Here is a 23,492-nt window from a genome sequence, read left to right on the forward strand (position 1 = left end):
GCGCCATCTCAGCGTGCCCGGCCATGGGAGGTGCTGCTGGGCGCTGGGCGCTGCGCGCCGCCCGCCTCCTGCCCGGCGGCGGCAGGGCTCCGGCGGCGCGGCGGGGCGGCCCGGGCTGCGCGCCCGCCGCTTGCGCCGCTCCGTCCGCCGGCTCCGCGGTGAGTGCGGCGGGAGCCGCGCCGTGCGTCGCGGCTGCCGGGGCGGGAGCGGAACCGGAACGGGGCGGGCGAGGGCCGGGCTGGGCTGTCCCTGTGCTTGCGGGGGTGCCGTAGGGGCGGCAGGCGGGACGGTCTGGCCGTGCGCGGGTGCCCTGACCGGCCGTGTCGTGCTGCAGCCGGTTCAGCAGCAGCGTCCCTGCGGGAGGGGCAGCGCCGGGCCGGGAGAACAAGATGGATGAGCTCTGCCCGCTTTTTACCCGGACTGCCGTGAACTCCGTGGGGGCACTGCGCGGCGCCCAGCGCCCGTGGCGGTACCACTGTGCCAGCCGGGAGCTGGTGGGACTCTGCCTGCGGGGATGCTCGGCTCGGCTGCTCCGTCCGTCCAGCCGCGGGGGCCCCGCGTGTGGCTCCGCTGCGGCGGGAGCAGCGGAGCGGGGCGCCTGCAGCGCCCGCACGCGTGCGGGGTCCGTGGCGTGGCTCAGGGCAGGGACAGCGCTCGGGCAGCGCCTGTCCGGCACCGCCGCCCTCAGCACCTCGCCTTCCTCCTGCTCCTTCGCTGCTGCTGCTTTTGTTGTGCCTGAAACAGCTGTACCGAAAGGACCGCCAAGTCTAGTCTGTTTCATAAAGCTTCCGATTTTTAAGCAGTGTTTTGGTTTATTTCAACGCATTTTTTTTCCCTTTGGCCGTTAAGATCAATCATGTTTAAGAGTTTGTCAAAAAAATCCATGTTACTGGTGTTATTCTAAGTTGGCCCAGTCCTTGCCTGCCGGTGAAGCAGCTTCCCTTTGGGAGAGCCCCTGTGCAGAATGTTTTTTTAGACAAGTGGTGAAAATTTCTCAGTGTGCATGTAGGTTCCCTCCTGTCCCCTTTCTCTGCGAGAACGGCGGGTTGGTGCACATGCATTCACTTGCTTTTTGGTTTTTGTTAGTCCTCAAGCTCTGGGGATGAGGCTCTGAGGGACAAACGTGCTCGGATCCTGTCACGAGGGCTGCCAAAGCAGAAGCCCATAGAAGGAGTTAAGCAGGTGGTGGTTGTGGCTTCTGGAAAAGGGGGAGTTGGGAAATCGACAACAGCAGGTAAGATTTATTTTGTTTTTAATCATTTCCTTTGCACATTTTCTAGTATTTTGTATGGAGTATTTAGGTGCTTGTGTCATTACCTTGTGGTTGGGTTCCATAACATTTCACCTCTGACGAGTCCTGTTGCAGCCATTGACAATCTACTTTGATACAGAAATCTTGGCTTTAATTTAGGTGTGAATTTAGCTTTGAGATCCTATCTTTGTAATAGTGCAGTGCTGTCCTGAGACATTGGGGCATCTTAAGAGGTGATGCAGGCTGAGGCGAAAGTGCTAGTGCAGTGACACTGTTCCTCCTTCCCTGGCTGCTTAGGTGTGCCTATACAGTGCTTTTCTCTGTAGAGGATGCTAGTATTTAGAAAGTTTCCACATCAGGACTCTGTTCAATTTTCTCAACTACTTATGTAAGGGTTTTATAAAGAAAAAGTGTAACAGTGCTTATAAACCACAGAAATTGGTGCCTTGAGAAGCACCTTGAACTCTTCTCTCAACTCTGCCATTAGATTTTAAATTAATTTTTCTCTAATTTTTTTCTCTACCACCTTTTCCTAGGTGGTAGAATAAAGACAGTACATGGGTTACCAGTACTGCAGACATTGACTTGAACTTAAACAGATGATGGAATGGAAAAATAGTTGTGCCAAAAAATGTAGTGGCCTTCTTACAGAGAGGAGTGACTGGTGTCATCAGCCTGGACTTCTGCAAAACATTTGGCACTATCCTACATGACATCCTTGTCTCTGAACTGGAGAGACTGGGGAGCATTAGGAATTGGGTGGATGGCTGCATTGCATTCAGGTCTAGGTCCCCGAGCATAAGAAGGACCTGTGAGAGTGTGTCCAGCAAGTACCACAAAGATGATCAGAGGGCTGGAGCACCTCTGCTGTGAAGACAGGCTGAGAGAGTTGGGGTTGTTTAGCTTGGAGAAGAGAAGGCTTTGAGGAGACTCTTGGAGAGCCTTCCAGTAATTAAAGGGGGCTTACAGAAAGGAAGGAGTGTGGCTTTTTATGTGGGCAGATCAACGAGAGTGAATAGTTCTAAACCAGAAGTGGAGAGATGTAGATTACTGCTAGGAAGAAATTCTATACTGTGATGGTGGTGAAGCACTGGAACACATTGCCTAGACAAGGGGTGGTTGTCCCATCCCTGCAAGTATTCAAGGGTTAGATGGGATTTTGCACAACATTGTCTGATGGAAGGTGTCCCTGTCCATGGCAGGCGTTTGGAGCTGGGACATCCTTAGGGTCCCTTCCTGCCCAAACCATCCTAGGATACTATGACTCTGAAAGTAAACTTCTTGGAACATATTTCTCTAAAGTATTAGAAATATGTTTAAAGATCTTTCTTAATATGCAGGCTGGAGAATAGTCATCCTTTAGTTGAAGCATGTCTGCTGTTCATCTCCATGTGTTGTAAATAACACATGGATGTAGCTCTTAATATATAATTTTGGGGGTTTGTATTTTTTCAGCCATGCTTGAAACAGACTAAGTGTCTAATAATTTCTAGAATAAAGTAATGTGATATCTGTACTAAAAGTAGCTGTTCTTAAAAAAAAGGGTCTTTTTTTTTCTTTTTCTCTATTGTCTATCCTATATGTAGGATACACATACCTGTACAAAGACATGCAAAACAATTAAAACTTGTGTTTCTTAACCATCAGAAGATATATCATTATGATACATAGCCTGGTTGTTGCAAGTTACTAAAAATACCAAATACCTGTTAATCAATTGGCAGTTTACAAAATTAACATTTTGAAAAGTAAATTCAGATTATTCTGCTCATGTCTGCAAACAAATATCTAAGTTCTTGTAACTGGCATGTGTGTGCAGTTTCTACATAAAATATAACACATGCATGAATAATACTTAGAGCTGTGAGTTCATTCCTATGTATTTAAAAATAAAAAATCAGGATTCAACAAGCATTAAATAAGATATTGGAAATGTAAATTAAGCATTTACATGTATCTATAATGGATAGCCTTTTTAAATGAACGCTTTAATTTCTAATATTGAGAAGGAAAACTGTATTCTTATGTATTACAATGAGGATCAATTTCATGGTTCAGATGGACAATTGAATTTCAGTTAAGTTGTATAAACAAAAGTATTGCATGGCATCATTACTGAATTATGTATTTAAAGTTATGTTCTTACTCAAGGTTTGTGTGGAACATGTTTGATGGCAATTCTGCTGATGCGTTTTGAGAGCAGGAGTTGAAAAGAAAGGAGACTAGTAAGCACCTCTAATTCCTAAAGCACCACAGGAAATATCATCAGTCTTGTGTGTATGTCAGAAGACCTGTCAGGGCTTTTTTTGTTTTTTGCTTTCTCCAGTATAGTTGTGTTTCAGTTGCTTTCAGGAAAAGAGCATCTATATTCTGGTCAAGTTTGTCAGGGTCATTCCCTAACCTGTTGAATAACTCATTCTGTTTATTACATATGGCTTTCATGTTGTAGTCTCGTTGCTTCCAGTGCTTTTTGGTCTCCTGAAATCAGTGTAGTCACTGATTAGAAGAAATTATGTTACCAGAACAATATTTTTCAATGCATATTTAAATAATTTAATTGTCCTTTCTTTCTATTTGTCTGATGTGTTGTTTTATTTGTTTGTTGTGTTCTCTGTCACTTTCGTGTCAAGTTTCTGTCTTTTAATGGCATTTTCCTATATTTACTGCGTCTGACCTACATCTGGGTTTTTTTTGTTTTTTGTGTTTCTTTGTTTGTTTCTTAGTTGTTGCTCATCTGTTCCCTTTTGCACTACTCTAAGGATGACAGTACTGAAGAAAATTGGTCCTGGCATGAAAAGAAGTCAAAGAGTGGTCTTGAAAGAAGGGAAAATTTTAATTTAGTGCAAATCTTAATGTTTTCAGTTGTGGAAGTAGAACAAAACTAAAGGCTGGTGTTCCTGCTCACATTCTGCTAATTCTGATATTTGAGGAAAATACAAAAACTGAGTACATGGACCTTCAGACATTTTTAACACACTAAGAGGCTGAGAATTTTCATTATTGTTCAGGGAAGCTGATACATTTGATCTTGTGTTGACTACATCTCGGTCATGCTAACTGCATTTTAACTTTTTTTCCCTCTTGTGTACTTTATTCTGGATGTAGGATGTACTGTATTTAAACTTTTTGATTTTTGGGCCTCCTTTGTATGTTAAAATATTTTCATAAACTCGGTTTCTAAATGGCACTTACATCGATACGTAGGTATCGAAAGTATCTTTCCAAAGTTCTTCTAAATTGTCTATAGGTATTTTATTGATGATGTTATAAGTATTTTATTGATGATGTTATCTGATATTAACCATATCAGATACAGACACACAACTGGCTCTGTGCTTGTCTGCTTCTGGATCAAGAAGTTGTATTTCTGTTGTTAGCTGAGTGTTTGGGGAGTTCAACTGTGCTATTCCTAGGGCCACTTCAGATTTAGAAATTAGAAAGTTGGATGTTACAATAATAGTAATAATAATAAACCTTCCCAGTCTTGTACTAATTTCAAAACAACAGAGTCCTTCTAGAGTTACAGAATTACAGAATATGCTGAGTTGGAAGGGATCCACAAGGATCATCAAGTCCCAACTCCTGGCCCTGCACAGGAACATCCCCAAGTGTTACACCCTGTGCCTGGGAGTGTTGTCCAAATTCTTCTTGAACTCTGTCAGGATGGTGCTGTGACCACTTATCTGGGGATCCTGCTCCAGTGCCCAAACACCCTCTAAGTGAAGAACCTTTTCCTAATATCCAGCCTTTCTCCTGACTCGGCTTCATGCCATTGAAGCTGTGTCAGGGGAGGTTTAGTTTAGATGAGACTAGCTAGAGGTTTAGGTTGTATTAGATGAACTCTGATCTCCCTGTGCATCATTCCTTGTACTGATTGGCAGGCTTAGCATGGGTGGAGAGATATTAGTGGCTTTTCTTGGAGCCTGCTGTGAAGTTGTATAGAATTTCTGGTGTGTATTGCCTTGATGTCCTGCACACCTGGTTATGGGAACTTAATTAGGGCCAGTATGAATGTTCAGGCTTGGTTTAGGCCCTATTCTCCATGTTTATGCCCTCTTGGAACTGACAGTGATACAAAAATAAGGGAATGCAAGATTCAGCTGGAATTTGAAATGAAGTGTTCAGCTAGATATCCATCTCAAAATCTTAGGTTTACATGCTCTGTTGTTCCTGCCATCTCCCTTCTTTCCCTTCAGTAGTCAAATATCCTTTATTGAAGAAGCATTATGGATCATACTTTAATTTTCACACATGAAAGCTGTTTAAGAAGATAGCTGTGTATAGTGCTTTCAAGAAAGTCTTTGTCTCCCTTCTTCAGGTTTCAGAGGGTGAATTTTCCTCTGATTTGGGGAATGGTTGATTTACCATCAAATTGACCATTAAATGTCAAATTGAAGAACAAAATCTATATTCTTAGCTTAGGAGGAAAGAGGCTGTGTGCCTCTTTGAGAAAGCTGTGCAGCTGTCCATGTTAACCCATGACTATTTTGTTTGAATGAACTTAGTGTTAACTAACTTGGTGTTAAGTACCTCAAGACAGGATTCTGGCTCCCCAGCGGTTTCTCAGAACTTTTGTACTCTTCCTGTACAAAAAGGCTGATTGCAATTGCCTTTCTTAAAAGAGTGACATACAGCAGCATGTAAGGAAAACAGAAGGTGTTACACAAGAAAGGGTTGTGTGTGTTGGATTTTTTGCCATGTTTTCTTTTTATTCTTCTAAGACATGTAACTTTTTGGATTATAAAAATTACTTGTTTATACCAAAACCTCTAGGAGGTCTCCCAACATAATGAAGTTGGTGAGCCATTAAAGATACCATTTGCACATGCTGTTTAGTTATGAGACTTAAGTAATGATGGAAATGTAAAAGCTTTAAATGAATGGTCTTTTTAGTTGCTTCATCTTTCTTTTTTTTTTGTTACAGGTGCTTTCAGGTAGATGTGGCTTTGTTTTCTGACATAAAAATCAATTGGAAAGCATGCATTACACCTTCTTCCAGAAAACATCTCTATTCAATATATCAGAAAAAGGGATATGATCATCTTTTTGGTCACTTGTTTTAATAGTTTATGTCAGCGCTTACATAATTTCTAGTTTTATGAAGGTTCACTAGAGTGTGTGGTGAGGGTTACTGATGGTAGTAATTTAGTTTTATAGTATGGTGTCCACTTTCAAAAGTGGGTGCTTCCAAAAGTTTTTTGTAATGTTATTCTTTGGCAAAATACTGAGACTATTATTATTTTGCAGTGTCCTCTAGAAACTGCAAGTCTGCAAGTTTTTGCAGATTACCTTGAGTTTGTTTGCTGGTCAACAAACATGGACTGAAGTGTAGGTGCTGCTGTTGCTTCAACTGCAAATATTGTAGAGATGCAAGAAGCTGAGAGCTGAGAGATTATGTAATTATTAATAAATGTGATGTATTTATATTTTCTCTTGTTAGCAGTGATAATATTCTCAATATTTAGAAATTAAGTTTTCCTGCACTTAATCTTTGTTTTTCCTCCTCTTCTTTCTTACAGTAAATATAGCCCTCGCCCTAGCAGCAAATGATTCGGTAGGTGGACATTTAATTATAAACTTCAATGTGAAATGTGTGTCACAAATAAAACCGTTACTGCTGAGGGCAGTCACATACATTTAATGTAGTTAATGTTTTTATTTAGTTAATTTCTAATTTGTTTTTGAGTTTCTGTCAGTTTGTTTATATTTTATCAGTACCATGCATAACTTAGTAGATCTCATCCTGCTTCTGGGTTTGGCACTGTCCTTTCCCTGGTGTGTCACTGAATTGAACTGCAATTCTGGAAGGATGTGTAGATGTCGTAGAGAACGCTTCTGCAGGTTGGAGACACTTAATGAATAATTTTATCACTTCAGAACACTGACCTGAAAAAAATAGAAGTTTGTGCTGAATAGTGTCCAAAACATTTCATTTTTAGAAATAGCACTACAGATTGACTGTTTCTGAAGAAATTATGTATAAAAATACTTTAAAAACAGCTAAGGCAAAAAACCCCCAAAACTATGTATCTTCCCTAAAGCTTGGAAATAAATTTTTTTGGGTCTTTTCCCAGCCCGGCATTACTAAAACTGTTGCTTGGACTATAAATAGATAGTAGGAACCATTCAAGAGTAAAAACTACAGGTGTTCATTATGTCCACATGCTGCTGTAGACTAGGAGTAATTCCTTGTGCACATTATTGCCACACAGGTAAACTCAGAAGCAAGCTTCCTGTGCAGTGCGGGGGTGTATGGTGCAGGCTTTGTACTCATAAAACATTAAATGGAAAATATCCTCAAATACATCAATCTGGCAAATGTAGCATCTTTGTGTAAAAGACAAGTAAAACAAAAAGCCAGCAGGTAGGCATGAGGACTACATGCAGTCTGCAAGCTTCCTGGAAGGATTTTGTGAAAGATATAAAAATATTTCCATAAACTCAGTCACACTTAATAAGAAGAGTGTTTAAAGCTGTTATATGAAATATGTACTATTTGTGATGGCATCTGATCTTGTTATTTCCCTGTCTTTAATTCTGTTTTAAATAGGCTGTTGGAATAATTGGATCTCAGAGAAAAATCTATCATCTTGAAAAGCAGAACTGCTTAAATGGTTCCTTCTAATCGACTTTAAAGCATGGCATTTGCTCTAATACTTTTGCAAAAAAGAAAAAGCAATCAGTCTGCAATGTGATTGGTGTTGTGGGATGGTCTTTGAATAGCTCCATGGAAACCATGTTGACCAGTTGCACATCACTTGCTGTACTAGCTTATGTGTTTTTAAGATGGTGTCTAATACTTCTCAAACATGCAGTTTTATGTATTTTAAAAATGTATTTAGACAAAGTATCTCTTAGTAAATCTGACATACACAAGTTTTATCATTATGCCCCTTATTAGGAGTTTTGATGTTACAATTATGTGGTGGTGTGTGAAGTTGGAGGCAAACATCTGGTGCTTGTTACTCAATGAAGAGCAGCTGAAATTGATGAAATAGCTGTTAATTGTGTGAACTGGAGGTCACAGGTCAGCAAGCTGTTACTGTGGTGAAATGGTCCATTGATGTAGTTACAAGTTAGAAAGTATGAAATTAAGGTGGATTAAATAAACAACTGTCTTGTTGGTTCATGCATGAATATTTTTTTCTTCTGTGGTTTATTTTCCTTAAGATAATTATGGCAAGCGTCATGTAATGTTTATGTTTTAACTTTTGGGCTTGAAAGTGATGGTTTGTTAATTTGTGTACTCGCATTGATTTCAGTTAATTAATTTTGTAAGATAAGGTTTTAAAATCATAATCTCTGATGTTTTTCCAGGGTGGAACTGTCCAGTGCTTTGAATTCTAGAAATCACTGCAATTTTCAGTTTTGTAATGGTGAACAAAGTAAGGAGGTTGCTTTTCAGAATCCATTGGTGCCTCCTGCTGTATTTTATAGGTAATTTCTTTGTCCTCAGATATGCAGTAATGGATGCCTTTATTTTACATTTAGTAACTATTGGTTGTGCCTCACCTTGCCATGGTTTTTGTTTCTTCATTTCTGTTGTAAGTTAGTATCTTTTAGAAGAAGCAGTAGTGATTTTTAGTAGATCAGAGCTTCAGGAGGCCCCTGCAGCTTCATTAGCTGTCTTTATATCTCTTATAAGCAAAACACAAATTGATAGAAACTGATCTTGAACTTGATGTACTGCTTAAAGGAGGAAAGAAAGTACTTGTGGAGGAAAATAGGTCACCATGATGATAAAGGTCTGTGCTTCCTTCATTAGTCTGTGTTAAAAGTTCTATGCTTGTAACTGGTGTTCTTTTACTAAAATAAAACAGGCTACAGACTACTGAAAGCAAAAGTTTACTGGCAAGAGAGATCTGTGAAAGATGCACTCCTCTAAGAGGAGATTGGATTAGAGAATATTCTTGCTGCTTTCAGTAACAGCTGTGACATCTTATTGTTGTTTGGTGTATCATAAGTTAGAAGATTACCAGTCAAAGCAGAAAGGATTTTCTATCCTCTTGATTAAAAAAACCTATCCTTCCATCTTTTAAAAATTTACTTTCTGTAGTTAAAAGACTAAATGAAACCCCCACTGTTTCTACTGATAAATGTATTTTAAATTTTTGTAAACATGGAAGCTTTCTCAGTTATTGTAGTGATGGCCTAAAGTACTAAGGCATCAGCAGAGCTTTGGACATTGTCACGGTCGCACAGTGGTGTTGGCAGAACTGGGATTAGAATTTGAGAGTTCAAAGTCTTGTGTGCCGGTGCTCAGTCTGCTTTGCATATTTTTACCTCATGGTTACAGAGTAAATAATTCAAGACAGAAGTTCATTTAGATGCCTAGATACCATGTTCAAGACAGAGTAGTTTGGTGGTGTTCTTTTTTTTTTTTTTTTTTTTTCCTGTGTGTGTGGTTGGTTTTGTTTTTTATTCGGAGCCGGGTAAGACAAGCAGGCCAGCCTCCTATGCCTTTCTAGAAATATTAGCTTTTTGGTACCCTTGGTTACCTGTTGTAGATGGGTTATTTAAGAAATATATAAGCTCTTGGGCCTGTACCAAGGCCTATAAATCTATATACTGTTTTTTTTTTGGTGTTAAGAAATAACTTAAACTTTTACCCTTGTGTTCTATTGTTAATTGCTTGCTTTGAGAGCTGATTCTTTTCATTCTTTTGATGTATCGGCAGTCAGTTGTGCTCCCCAAGGAGCACTTGGGAAGAATTTTTGGGTTTTGTGCCAGGACAATTCATATTCAGACTAGAATGGCTATTTATGAAAGCTGCCCGGCCAGAGACAATTTATTGTAGTAGAAACAAGTTGAATTAATAGATGGCAGCAATAATAGGGTAGGGATTGCTTGTTTATGAACAGAGTATTTTAGTGAGCAAACACCAGCTGTTCATGACTAAGGATGGCACAAATCCAGTTGGGAGGCTGCATGCTTGTGCTGTCACTATGAGGCAAGCTCCCAAGTCAGATTTCCTTTGGCTCGCCTTTTCGTTCGGGAAGATTTACATTTTCACTATAGGATGAAATGTTTTTTGTGTTGTGAAGGACAGAGGAAGCAAAACCACATGGACCAAGTCAGCGTGTAGGCAGGCATAAGCAAGTGGCTTCTGCCTGCGGTACTGGGGGCAGCGTGGTGAAGGGCGGCATGTTTCGGGATTCCAGCGTAGCGCCAGGGGTTACGGGGTGGTGGTGCAGACCAGGCGCGAGATGGGAAACGCAGGAAGGGTGGCCTTTGGCGGGGCGGTTTCCCCGTTTGCCCCAGCAGAGCCCCCGGCTGCTGGCGGGGCGGGGGTGGCGGCCGCGGGCCGGCAGGGGGCGCCGCGGTGCCGCCCGGCTGGCGGACCCGCAGCAGGGCTGCTTCTCAGGCCTGCAGTTAAGGTACAGCATACTGATGGTGGAGGTAGGAGCTACTGTGGTAATAAAATTCAGTTTAATTTCTTCTAACTGTTCATTTTGAAACTACTCAAAAGCCATCCAGCTTGCTCTTTTTACATTGCTTTTTTTTTTTTAATATTAAGTTTGTGAAATTAAACTATTTGTCCAGAGGATAATATCTGGCTGCTACATTCATAGATTAATTTACAATGCATATACATTTCTTGCTGGTAAGGTAAAAATTCCATGTGGGAAAACAAATGAATCTATAAGAATTTAGACAATAATGGGATTTTTCATTGAGTAATTGTAGCATGAAGGCAAGTTTTAACTTTTGTCCTCTTCCTATACAGCTTTTCTAATTGTTTGGGTTTGATTTCTAGGTATCTTTAAGTCTGTTGCATAGAAAATCAGAAGACTTTAATAACTGTAGCTAAAGTCTTCATGCTTGTTTCTTGGTGATGAGAAGTTTCAATAAAGCTGGAGATGCCAGTTAGAATTGATTTGCTTCATTTGAAATGGTAGCTTAAGTTCTAGATCAGTTGAAAAAAATGTGATAATAGAGCTTAAAAATTGTGCTATTTTTCAAATAAAAAGTGAATAAAATTGAAAATATATTTTAACATAGACCTCCTAAAATATATTACTTAAATCAGATAACTATATGCTTAATTTGAAGAAAAAGTCCTTTTTTGGGTCTGTTTTGAAGTTAAATACCCGTATCTTTAGTCTTCAAGTCATTGAAAGCCAAATGCAGGTTCCAGAGAGACTGATCTGAAAGGTGGAAAAGTGACCTTTTTTGTAATAATTTGACATGCTGTGAAAGTGGAGAGGCAGCTTGTAGAGTTGTGGTAATGCTGGGGATTCTGTTTTGGTAATTTATTTTCCAAATTCTGTATTGAATTTTTTTATTCCCATCAGGATGGAGAATGTGCAGAAAGGCCAAACAGGGTTGAATTACTGGTACACAATTATTAAGAACATTGAGTAGGAGCTAGTGCAGCCTGTTATGGAAAAGAAGTGCTGGAGGAGTCCTCTGGCTGGCAGAAAATTACTAACACTTCATATAAAGGAAAAGGGCTTTTAAACCAGTAGTGTGGGTGTTTAAAGCAAGTTTTCATTTCTAGGATAGGGTGAAGAAACTACAGTGGTATGTTTTTGGCTTTAATCCAGTTTACAGTTAGGTACTTAAATAGTGTGCTGTTGAAAGAGTTAGAAAATTAAGGATTAAAAGATGGCTATTCATTGTGTCAGTATGTCAAATGAGGAATCCATAGCTTATCCTGATTTTCAAGTTCCCTTTTGTCCTAGGTGTTGCTGCTTGCACTTTGGGATTAGCTCTAAGTCTATAATGACATTAAAAGGGTAAATTGAGAGTCCTGGTGGTGGATTAAGAGAACCAGCTTTAAAGTAACTGGCACCTTCACTTAGTAAAGCTGGAATTTCGGTCTTTGGAATGGACTACAGGTGCTGAATATTGGGAGCACTTCTAGTGTAGGAGATTCTTCACTGTATAGAACAATAACAGCTCATTAACCCGTGCCTTTATCCCTCCCAGGCTAAACACCAGGGAACTCTGGTGGTTGGCAGAGTTGACTTCAAAGTAAAATACTGTCTGCTAGCATCCAGTGGGGATACATATGCCCTACCAAGTAAGGGAAAAAATCTCAGAAAATATGAGCAAAAATGAAATTAATGCTGTCAAAGAATCTTTGGATGTTTAGCACTAACACAGGCTGTGTTAACAGCTATTTATAGAAGCTTTTTGTGAACTCTTCTTTTCATTGTTCTTTTTTTCTCCATTTTTTCTCTCTGTTGGTATGGAGTCTTTAATCAGGTCTGCTCCCCAATAAAACGTTTGGCAACTTAGAAAAAAGTAATGTCACTGGATTCTTCGCTGCACACAGAATTGTATGGAGGGGACCTTTGTGATAAATGAATGAAACTGGTTGCATTTGGTTGAAAATTTGTTACTGGAAAATCTAATTGATTTTGTAGTAAATATTCCCTGAAAAGCAGAAAAGGGACCCTACATAAAGAATGTGTTGGGAGGGATGAAACAGTTCTTAAGGATCTGCTCAAAGAGCTAAGAGGAGGAGAGATGTGGATCATTTGTCATTAGCATTAATTTATGCTATCTGAACAAGGACTATGTACAGTAACATTTGCCTGCCTAAGAGAACAAACATAATAGCAATTGAATACTTTCTTATCTGCATAAGGAAAAGAAGAGGCGGCAAAATTTATTGGCTTTTTTACATGACCTCTGTCTACCGGGACTTTGGCCTTCAACAACTTCATTTTAGCTTTTTCCTCCAAAAGAATTACAATTAAGTTCAGAGCTTGAAAGTCATTAATTTAGAATACTGCTGTCCTTCAGATCTCTATTACTCACAAGGCAGTGGCCAGATTCAAGGACTAAGCTGAAATTTAATTATGTAGAGAATCTTGCCAGAGAAGGTAAAGGAAAGGATCTTTCTAGTGAGGTTATCTGTGCCTGTAATTTGTACACCGCATAAATGAAGCTGTAGAATTCTCATCTCTCGGGGATATCTGTAAGAATATCTTCTTTGTCTATTGATGTAGTCTTTGATTTTCTTGGTAGATAGAGACTCTGTACCTGGTGACTGTGAAAACTAGTTTTTGATTCTTCATGTGGGTGAGAGAAGTTTCTAAATTAGAATGAAAACTTCACTGTATTTTTAATGGGTTAAGAGCTGCAGTGGTTATGTAACTTGTACATCACAAAGAACGTTTGTCAGAAATTTTTAGAGCAGTTTAATGGGCAAATAAAACTTTGCTGAGAAGATTAATGATAATGAAGTAGAAAGAATTACTTAGTCAATGATGTAAAATCAGAAGATCAAGAGGAGTTATAGTTTTTTATTCTGTAACATTTTTTTGTGTTCTTGAGGTCATCAGGGATCAGACGAGACCATGACAGTACCAGTACTGCAGAAATGGCAAATCCTAGCAGTAGTTAGCCTAGTTCTTAGCCTAGTTAGTTCTAGAGGCTGTTTACCTACAGTGAGGGAGCCTTAAAAGCCTTGATAAGAAGGTAAATGTGAACATTTGCAAAGTTTTACGTAGCGCTTTTGCTGACATAGTACTTTTGTTTTTTCATGTGCTGACAGTATATTTATTTCTAATTTCATAGTCTCTGCTTGATGGAATTTTGATAAGGATCTTTTATACTGCACGTAGAGGCCAGTGATACTGCATGAGTTTGTATATTTTTCAAAGTAACTTCCAGTGACCGTGATTAAATCATATGAGGATAGTTACATTGTCACTTGCATCTTTAGAGCTTAAACTGCAAAACTGCAGAACTTGCAGTGAGGCAACCAAAAATAAGGTCTCTAGAAAATATTTTCCAAGTGTAGTAAACTTGAAGATTGATTCAAATTTCCTTTCACAGCTGGGCAGGTGAAAGGAAAAAGACAAATGTTAACTTGAGAACAGCTGTTTTGAACTTGGTTATTGCTATGCCATCTGGAGAGATGGAATGCTGTTTGTTTAATAGTACAGGAGAGAAATATGTTTATAAGGAGAAAAACCAGCCATAAGGAGATGGTGGAGTTGTGTTTTCTGAGTCCTTTTCCTGCCAGAGTGCCAAGGGAGGCTGTGGCAGTGGCGTGTGCTGCACTCTGAAAAACACTTAGTAGCAGGGGGATTTCTATGTGCTTGGGTGTGCTTTAAGTACTGCAATTCTGTCTGTGTTTTAAGTATTACTTAAGGAAAAAAAAAGATGCACCATTGGTATGAGAAGTACATGGATATCAAAATAATGTCAGAAGACATAAGAGCGATCTTAGAGCTTTTTTCCCCCTCCTTGTTTTTTCCTAAGTTGCCTTTTTGGTTGTGCTTTTTATAGTCTATTCCTTCTGCCCAGATGTTTTTCTTTAGCTTGTGTGATGTTATGTATGTTTTCTTAGGATTTGATTTAGTACAATGCTTTGAAAGATGTGCTGTTTTATATGAGGTTAGGTTGTATGGGGAGAAAAAACTATTTATAAAGATCTAATTTAATTTTTTAATTACTACAACTCATGCATCTGGATTATATTTCACTCAGCATGAGAAGTATCTGGTAATTCTGATTAACAGTTTCACGTGGTAGCATCCAGGTGTGTGCATATTATTTCTTCTCTTGGGGATTTAAAACATTGTAAATGCTGGAAGAAATGATCTGGACTGTACTGTGCATGTTTTAAAAAATCCCTTGGTAGCTGCCATAATACTTTTCTGAGATAATTAAACCTTGAGTAAAGGGTTATTGGCATTCTAGGGATGTTTACATGCTGCAAAAGCAGGGATATTTGAGAGAAAGAAAACCATTGCTTATTGGACTGATGCTCTCTGTGTAAGCTGCTACTTGTGAACTCTACTTGCCTAACGTGTTGAATTGCTTGATAAAGAAAAAAACCCTGCCTTAGGCCATCTCAAGTGAGCTTCTGTCAGTGATGGAAAGATTTCTGAAAGACTTTTTTCCTATAATCCTGTAGAAAGCACTAGGCTTATAGGAATACTTGTGCTTTTGTTAACATGAATCGTGGAAACTTGAGACCGTTATATTCTTCTGTTTGAAGACAGCAATTTTATTGAACCATATCCATGAAAAGCAGTGCATGTCAGAAGCAGGCACTTTTCTTATTTTTGAAGATGCGTGTAAGTCTTAGATAAATGCTCAGGTTTATTGTATTAGCTTGGTAATTTAAAGTAATAGCTGAATTTGTAAAGTCCTCTAGGATTTTCTTCTCCAGTCTGGATCCGTTTATTCTTTAGTTCAGGAAATCTTGGACACTTAGGTTGGATAATACCAATACAGTAGATGCAGTGCTGCTGACACCCAAGAATCAGTGGCCTATAGTGGTGAATACCTGATTATATGTCCAGGAGGTCATAAAGTCATTCTAATTAATTTAGGTCATCTTAAATCTTTAGTCCCTTTGGTCTGAAAGTGAAGCTCTTGAGTTGTGAGGTCATTGCAGGCAATCAATAGTCAGTCAATCAACTGATCTTCCTTGCATGAGGGGGAAGATCCTCAAGAAATTCAGGGCAAGTATGCCATCGGGTTTAAAACACTATGTAGGTTTTTTGGTAATTACTTGCTTTCATTTGGGAAGGAATTAGGTGGAACAGCCTGTAGATGATGTTTTGATAAGTTTGATAAGCTGCAGACACAGATAAAGGGACTGAGTCATGAATGTTTCTAATCTGTTAAAATATGCATTTTGTGCAAGAACAAAGAAATTTTACTGGTTTGTTTTACCGTGTCTTTAGAGTCTAACATAAATATGGGTCTTTTAAATGTTTTTGAAATTGCAGCTTTCAACAAGGCAAGAAGAAGAATTTGTTGCAGTAACTCCTGAACTTTTGTCTAATAGTTTTCACAAGGCATCATAAAGAAAAAGCGTTAAAAAATCTACATTAAATAATCCATATAATTATATGTGCTTTGCTCTGTTTCGCTAATAAAATGTATATTGAATAACCAAATCCAAAATTGGTTTCTGCAGTAAAAACTTATTTTTTAAAGTGCATACTAGGTCAAATATGATAATGCTTTTTTAAAATTTATTTTTCTTATCTTTCCATCAAAACTGTGATAACAAAATGGCTTAATATAAGATACCAAATTATGAAATCACCTGAAAAATGAAGTACACATTTTGAAACACTGACAGTGGCAGTCTGATTTGACATTGTTGGAAAAGCTCCTCTTGCTGCTTTAACCTTTCAAACAAGCTCTTAAATATACTTGTTTGCAATTTTGCAAAGTGTTGAATACAGTTAGATTTCTATATTAGAGAAACTTGACATTCGGCACTTTAAAGGGCATGCTCTTTACTGCTTAATTTGCAGAACTTAGTAATTGGTACTATGTCTTGCCATCTGTAGAAAAACAGTTTATTTTCCACAAAATATGTATGTGTATCTATTAAAAAAAGAATATAAAAAGGAGTTTTATAAGTGTAGACTACATAGCTGAAATATTTTTATTTAAAGTTTACTGCCGAATGTACCATATGTAGTTGAATAAACTCATTTTTAGCATACTTTTTTGTAAATGTATTTGATTAAAATGTTATACCTGCTTAACTAGCTTCAGAGACTTGCATTTCAGTAACTTCAAGATGTCTGCAGTGTACTCTGCCACTTAAATGGAAGACAAAAATATGTTTTTTATGTTTTTCACATTCTTTGTAATCACTGTTATGATTTAATTTGCATTCATTTGCATATACTTACAAACCTCCTGTTTTTTGCCCTTTTTTTTGTGTGGTTTTTTTTTTGTTTGTTTTTGTTTTTGTTTTTTGTAACAATAAAATTTGATACCTTGTTTAAAACATTAAGGTGTTACTTTTGTATAAAAGTACAAGGAATAGTGAGAATGTTGGTTACAGTGCTGGTTAATTTAAAGTCTGTGGTCTGCAATGTAAGTAAGAAATGTACAAGTAAGATAATTAAGAAACTGTACAAGTAAGAGTTCTGTGTGGAGAATCTAGCTCTCGTCAAGGCAACTGACCCAACTTGTAGACATTGTTGTATTTAATTCTTCAGTTGCTATTTAGAGAGAAAGGAAACAGTGATAACTGATGTCTCAAATCAAGGTTTTATTTTTATTTCTTGAAACAGTATTGAATTTTGCTCTGCTAATGATACAGAAAGGAGGACACTTTGAAAATTACTTTCTTTTTGCTTTTCTTTTCCACTTTTACTTTCACAGGCAAAAGAAGTTGGTTTACTTGATGCAGACATATATGGACCTTCAATTCCAAAGATGATGAACTTAAAAGGAAACCCAGAATTAACACCAAGTAAGTGGAAGGGATTTTTCTTGCTGTCTTTTCTGTACAGAGATGAGCATGGTCCACTCATGGGTGTCTCCTTGGTGTGGCACAGAAGGGATGCAAAGAGAAGATAAAGACTGAGTGTATGTATGTATTTATTTTTTTTTCTAATATTGAGGTTACTTACAAAGCTGCCTTGTACATCTAGGAGCATATTCAGAGTCCTCATGGATTTTTACTAGAGACTCTGGAAGGGAAGGTTATTTAGAGGTAGTTTAAAAATTGTTATATAGTATCCTACAGTAGATGATGTTCAGTTGAAGACTAAAACCCATTAATCTAGGGAAAGAGACACTAAAAGGAAAATCAGTAAGAGAAGAATCATTACTTGAGAGGCAATTGGCTTTAATGGTGTGGGCAGCCTCCCTGGTTGCTGATGTTACTAGATGAACAGAAAGGTCATTAGTATCTGGAAATGGGCTCCAAAGAGTCTCACAGTAAACAATTTGCCCTGTCTGTAACCATAGTGATTTCATAGTTGCTTGTATGAAATGTTAAAATGATTCTGTTTGATTTCTCTTAAGCCAAATGTTCTACATCACTTCACTCATTTGTATTTGAAGTTGTGTGTTTAGGAGCACAGTGGTGGTCACTTCCCTACCAGAAGGTGAAGACAGTAGATAGAACTCCTAATTTTCCTTTTGCTGGGAAGAATTCTGGGGAAACATAAATTCAGGTAGAGCAGTCTTCAGAGTAACAAGGTGACCCAAAGAAGAAAGATTCCATCAAGTCTGTTTGACTTTCCCCCAGGCCAGCCAAGGATGAAAATGAAGAATGGCTTTATTTTGATACTCTGTTCATATGATGTTTGAGTGTAAGGGAACATGATTTTTAGGGTGGTAGGGACCCTGAGGTGATATGGTTTTTTTATTCTTGTCTTTGATTATCCTCTGAGAGTGCATGTAAGTAAAAAAGTTAAAAAACCATAACCACATACAAAACTAATTGCACACTGTAGCATCTGGTCGACACATTAAAATGTGCTTGGATCCTTCTAAAGAAAGCACAGACTGGCCATACGTGTTGTCAGGGAGGGATCAAGGACATCTACCAGTTCAAGCAGGACATAGAAGGGCTTCAGTGAAGTAATCAACTGCAATGTTTGTGGGCAGCAATTGCTAGGTAAAAGGAAAGTTAAATATTCCTTCTGCTTCTTTTCATGCCATGATCTCTCTTTTATTATAGAAAGGTTTGGGTTGAAAGGAGGCTTTGAAGGTCATCTAGTCCCACCCTCCTGCAATGAGCAGGAACATCTTCAACTGGATCAGGTTGCTCAGACATCCTGATCTTGAGTGTTTTATGCCTACCACCACTCTTGGCAACCTGTTTCAGCATTTCACTAGCTTCATTGTAAAAAAATTCCTTCCTTATATCTAGTCTGAACCTACCATCTTCTAATTTAAAACCATTACTTCTTGTCCTATTGCAACAGGCCCTGCTGAAATGTTTGTCCCCATCTTTCTTAGTTCCCTCTAAGTACTAAAAGGCTTCATTGAGGTTTCCCTGGAGGTTCCCTTTGTCTAGGCTGAACAGCCATGATGCTCTCAGTGTTTCATCATAGGAGACATGTTCCATCCCTCTATATCTACTCTAGTATTATTGTAGAATGTTCATTTGTAACTCATCTTAATTTGTGTGTGTATATGGGTATTATGGTTGTTGATCTTTATGTTCTCACCTAGTATAAAGCATGCAGAATGAAACAGTGCCAGTATGTTTAAAGGTTTGTTATTAAGCTTGCAGTATCAGCCTCTGAAAACTTAATGTGGCAAACTTAGAATTTCTTATATGATTAAAATTCTCTCTCCTTATGGTTATGCCCTATACTCTGGATAAAGAAAAAGTAATGTATTTCCATGTACCGATGCACTGCATGTACTTATACAGACAGTTATCAAATTGAGTACTTCCTACATTTAAGTACCTAGCTTACAAATGCAGGTTTTATTTAGATAAATTCTAAGCGAGAAGAATACTTAGTTTTATTTGTTGGATTTTTGTTGTATCTTTTGAAGTCAAAAGGCCACTGAGTGATAAACACATAAATAACTGAGCCTTGTAATGTATCATCAGTAGGATTTGGATTCCTGATATAAATGGAAGTATTCTTGCATTCACGGGTCCTTGAACTCCATTGAGGATATATGTCATACAGGCTGTGTTTTCCCATAATAGACTTTTTTTTGCTATGAATTTTGTATCTGAAGTGCATTGTGCAATATGAACACAAAAGGGACTATGTTGTGGTGTTCAAATCTCCTCTTTTCATTTTTATGTGATGTTGACTTAATTTTTTCCTCACTGAAAAATGGATTAGATAATTTTGAATTCCTTGGTTGTTTTGCTATGTATTTTGTCAACCCATACCTAATCTAAATTCATGTCTTGAGACGCAAATTAAAAAGCAAATTGCCCAGTTTATTTCTTATGATTGTGAAAATCAACTTCCTAGAAATGCAAGAACTTAACACTGTATTCATTCAGATATTGAGTAGCTCATTTTTGTTTCAGTGACTGGATATTTCTTGTAAACAACTGAATAGAATTCACTATAAGCTTTGTCATTCAAGCATGTTTCAAGCATTGTTAGAAGTGCAGAATTCAGTGTAATAGAAAAAAATGTGAAGATTTCCCTGAGCTGAAACTGCTGCTGTTGTCTTGTAAGCAATAACATTTTGATCACTGAAATATCTTCTTTTTAGTTCTGTGTGGAATGCACAAGTAAATACCAGGATTTAAAAAACATACCTTTTTTTTAACAGACAGAAAAATGAATTAGTATATTTCAAAAGCTTGACAGATGACACAAGTCTGCTGAGAAAGACAGTAATTTAGTATGAATAACAAGATAGAGTTTGTATTTCAGGGATTCTGTTCACTACTCTGTATTTTTAAGTATTGAGTTGAGGAAACTGAAGAGTAACAGTGAGAGAAGTATTGTCAAAGATGGAGTAATTCTGAAGTAGGAATGACATAGGAAACTTTAATTAAAGTTTAATCAAGGATTCCTTTAATGAGTGACAGATGGGATAAGCTTGCAAAGAGGTAATCAATCATAGGTGTGTGTATATATATGTATGGTACATATAGAGATGTATATAAATATATTGATAAAAAAACATGTATGACTCTTGTATTTTGATATAATGAGGTTTCATATTATCTTCTGGTTTCTTACTATATTTTCAAGAGTAAAAGCAGCTCTAAAGAAATACTGCATAGCAACTGGGAGAGCCCAGGCAGTTCTGTGTTACAGAAGTGCATGAGTTATGTCTACATAACAATAAGTCAATTAACAACATTTTTCATAACATAACAATTTAAAAAATGTTTAAAGTCTTAATCCTTTCTTCAATGTGAGGCATGGATTTGAAAATGAATCTGCAGAGTAATCCTGGGAGGTTCTGGGTACTTTTGCAATGTTTGATTTCTGTTTCTTTTCTCACATGAAAGGGGATTAAGGATGCCCAGTACCATAGAAAATAAGTCTATACAGGAGTTATTACTTCTGAATAGAAATTATTATGGTTATGCTATAATTTAAGCATTCAAAATGAATTGGGAGTTCTTAGTGAGGAATCTGTATAAATGGAAGATACTACATTAATTTAATTTTGCAAACTGTAGTACATTAAAAAGTCTCCTAACATCTAATAGGCTGTCATTCAAAATACTTCAACTAAATGGTCAGGGAAATGTTGGTTAATAAGTTCACCACTGAATTTAATTAGCTAAGGGAGGATTATCTAACTCTGGAATTAATATTAACATCAACTACAATATATATATGCAGGGCAATGCTAATAGCATAAGTTATGAAAATAGTACTTCTATTCTTTCCCCAAGTAATTTACTTAAAAGCAGTTTTCTGGCTTAGTGAATCGCATGATTTCATTTTTTTTCCTTTTACATCTGCCATTTAAACTAGGTGGCAGAGAGTAAAAACTTCTATTGCCAAAAGCATGTGCTATTTTGGCATATAGTTTCTTTATTTAGTTTGATTATGAAGGTTTTGGTGGGTTTTGACAGGTGACTTTACTCTTTCTTATTTCAAAACTTTGTTGCCATTTAATGATAGCTTCAGTGTCTTTAATTTCTTAATAAAATAGTATATTCAAAAGATCAGTAGTAGATGTCTGTTTTCACAATTTAGAATAAAATGTAATTTCGTAGAGAAAGCTACAGTGTTTGTGGCTGCCTCATTGAATTGAAGAAAATTGCAGGAACTATAGAAATGGGCACCTGAATTTTTTTACTGGGATACATTTAGATTTACATAGCAGACTCTCAGAATGTGAAAATTTGAAATAGTTGTGACTGTTTAAAGATGTCTGCTGGAATAATATTAAGGGATTGTGGCACATTCATTTGAGGGTCATAAACAGAAGATTTTGAGTGGACTAGTTAAATAGACAAAATATTATGTAGCATAATTATTTTGGTAACCATGAAGAAATTACTTGCTGTTTGCTAAGGATTTTACTCTAAAGGTAAGGCTTGAAGTCTTGAAGTTGTATCTGTTTTATTAGTGGAACTGCATCATGATTAATTAAAAAAAACCCCTACATTTGGTTATCTAAAATAAATACTTGTTGCAGATACCACGTCTTGCTTGGTGAGCAAGTAATTTTTATATTGTGTGTAGTCTAATGATATGTTTTATTGATTCTGTTTTGAAAGTAGCCTGAAATGAACCCCTGTGTTTTATTTTTGGTGACGTCTTAGCCCAGTTTGTCTGGATGGCGGAAGCATAGTATTTCCATGTGTCTTACATGTGACAAAATAATAATTGAGAGCATCATAATTAATTGTGGTTTGCATTTTGGTGGCTTTTTCAAATGTGATCAAGTTTTTGAAAATGAGAAGACTACTTGAGTGTTTAATATTTTCCTTGACTATTGCCCTCAAACCTGTAACAATAAACCTCAAGGTGAATTAGTCCAGCTATTGTTGAGTTCACTTGTGGAGAAAATCAAAGACCTTGGAAGGGAAAGGAGATGGTGGATACACAATTCTGCAAGTAATTATTTATAGGCATACAGTTGTTAGCTGCTGTTTAAAAGGAAAAAACCTCTAGGGAATTAATTTATTAAAATTTTATTCTTCATTATACATAAATTCATACAATTACAAAAAGTGTAAGATGAGAAATGTAGTGTAGTAATTAAAGCCTCTTACTGAGAGCAGTCTTTTTGGATAAATGGCAAATCAAATTTTACCAAGTGCCATTCCAGTATAAATTACTGAAACACCGTAACCTGAAATAATACATTTGAATTACTTGAAGGCAGATTTATATTACACTTTATGTTCTTAATCCTGCAGTGCGGTAAATTCCAAATTATTTGATTTGAATTGTGGCTAGCAGATACTATATTATAAAGTTTACTCTTGGAGGTAACAATGTTTTTTGGTTCAACTGGTATGAAAACTGGAATTAAATTGCAAAATGTCTTTGATATAGGAACATGATATATACCCTCTTCATTATACATACATAAACAAAAGAAATAAATCATACTTTTGTAGACTGAGTGCATTTACCTTTTTGCTTATTTCAGAGAAATAAATGTTTCCATTTCTCTGCTAGAAGAAAAATTGAAGGAGTGTAACTAATTCTGAGTTTTTTCAATATTTTTACCTTGAAGCTTCACTTTTGTGCATTTTTTTTCCTTTGTGGGCTTCTTGCTGTATTCTCTTTCCTTCTCCTTCTCTGCAGTACAATGTAGTGGCTTTTTGTAATAGAGAAATGAAGCAGAATAGATCAAAACCGGGAAAAAGTAGTTTAATTATTTCCCTATAGAGCCCAGAGGCCAAAAGTGACAATAAGAGTTTTAAAGCTAGCATCTCTTTCCCTTTGCTTTAGTTGATGGTCGTAATCATTTATATACAGAGTGTGATGCCATATGGTGTGGGATATCCCTTTTGTAACTTGAGATCAGCTGTTCTGCTTGTGTCCTCTCCCAGTTCCTTGTGCACCCCCAGCCTGCTTTGCTGGTGGGGTGGGGTGAC

The 23,492-nt window shown here is 37.4% G+C and overlaps 1 protein-coding gene across 9 annotated transcripts in view; it reads left to right on the forward strand.

The window, feature by feature from the left end:
* Positions 1 to 23,492, forward strand: part of NUBPL (NUBP iron-sulfur cluster assembly factor, mitochondrial) — a 183,547-nt gene continuing 160,055 nt past the window's right edge. For all 9 annotated transcript variants that reach the window (XR_014955677.1, XM_085580470.1, XM_085580471.1 and 6 more), the window contains exons 1-4: positions 1 to 158; positions 1,087 to 1,234; positions 6,772 to 6,806; positions 17,357 to 17,447. Coding sequence is in view for 8 of the 9 variants with exons in the window: in XM_085580470.1 (XP_085436596.1) it covers positions 24 to 158; positions 1,087 to 1,234; positions 6,772 to 6,806; positions 17,357 to 17,447 (409 nt within the window). In the remaining variant the exon portion in view is untranslated. The remainder of the gene's footprint in view (positions 159 to 1,086; positions 1,235 to 6,771; positions 6,807 to 17,356; positions 17,448 to 23,492) is intronic.

This window comes from Lonchura striata, chromosome 5 (assembly GCF_050655825.1).
Source record: "Lonchura striata isolate lonStrDom1 chromosome 5, ASM5065582v1, whole genome shotgun sequence".
NCBI classification, from domain to species: domain Eukaryota; kingdom Metazoa; phylum Chordata; class Aves; order Passeriformes; family Estrildidae; genus Lonchura; species Lonchura striata.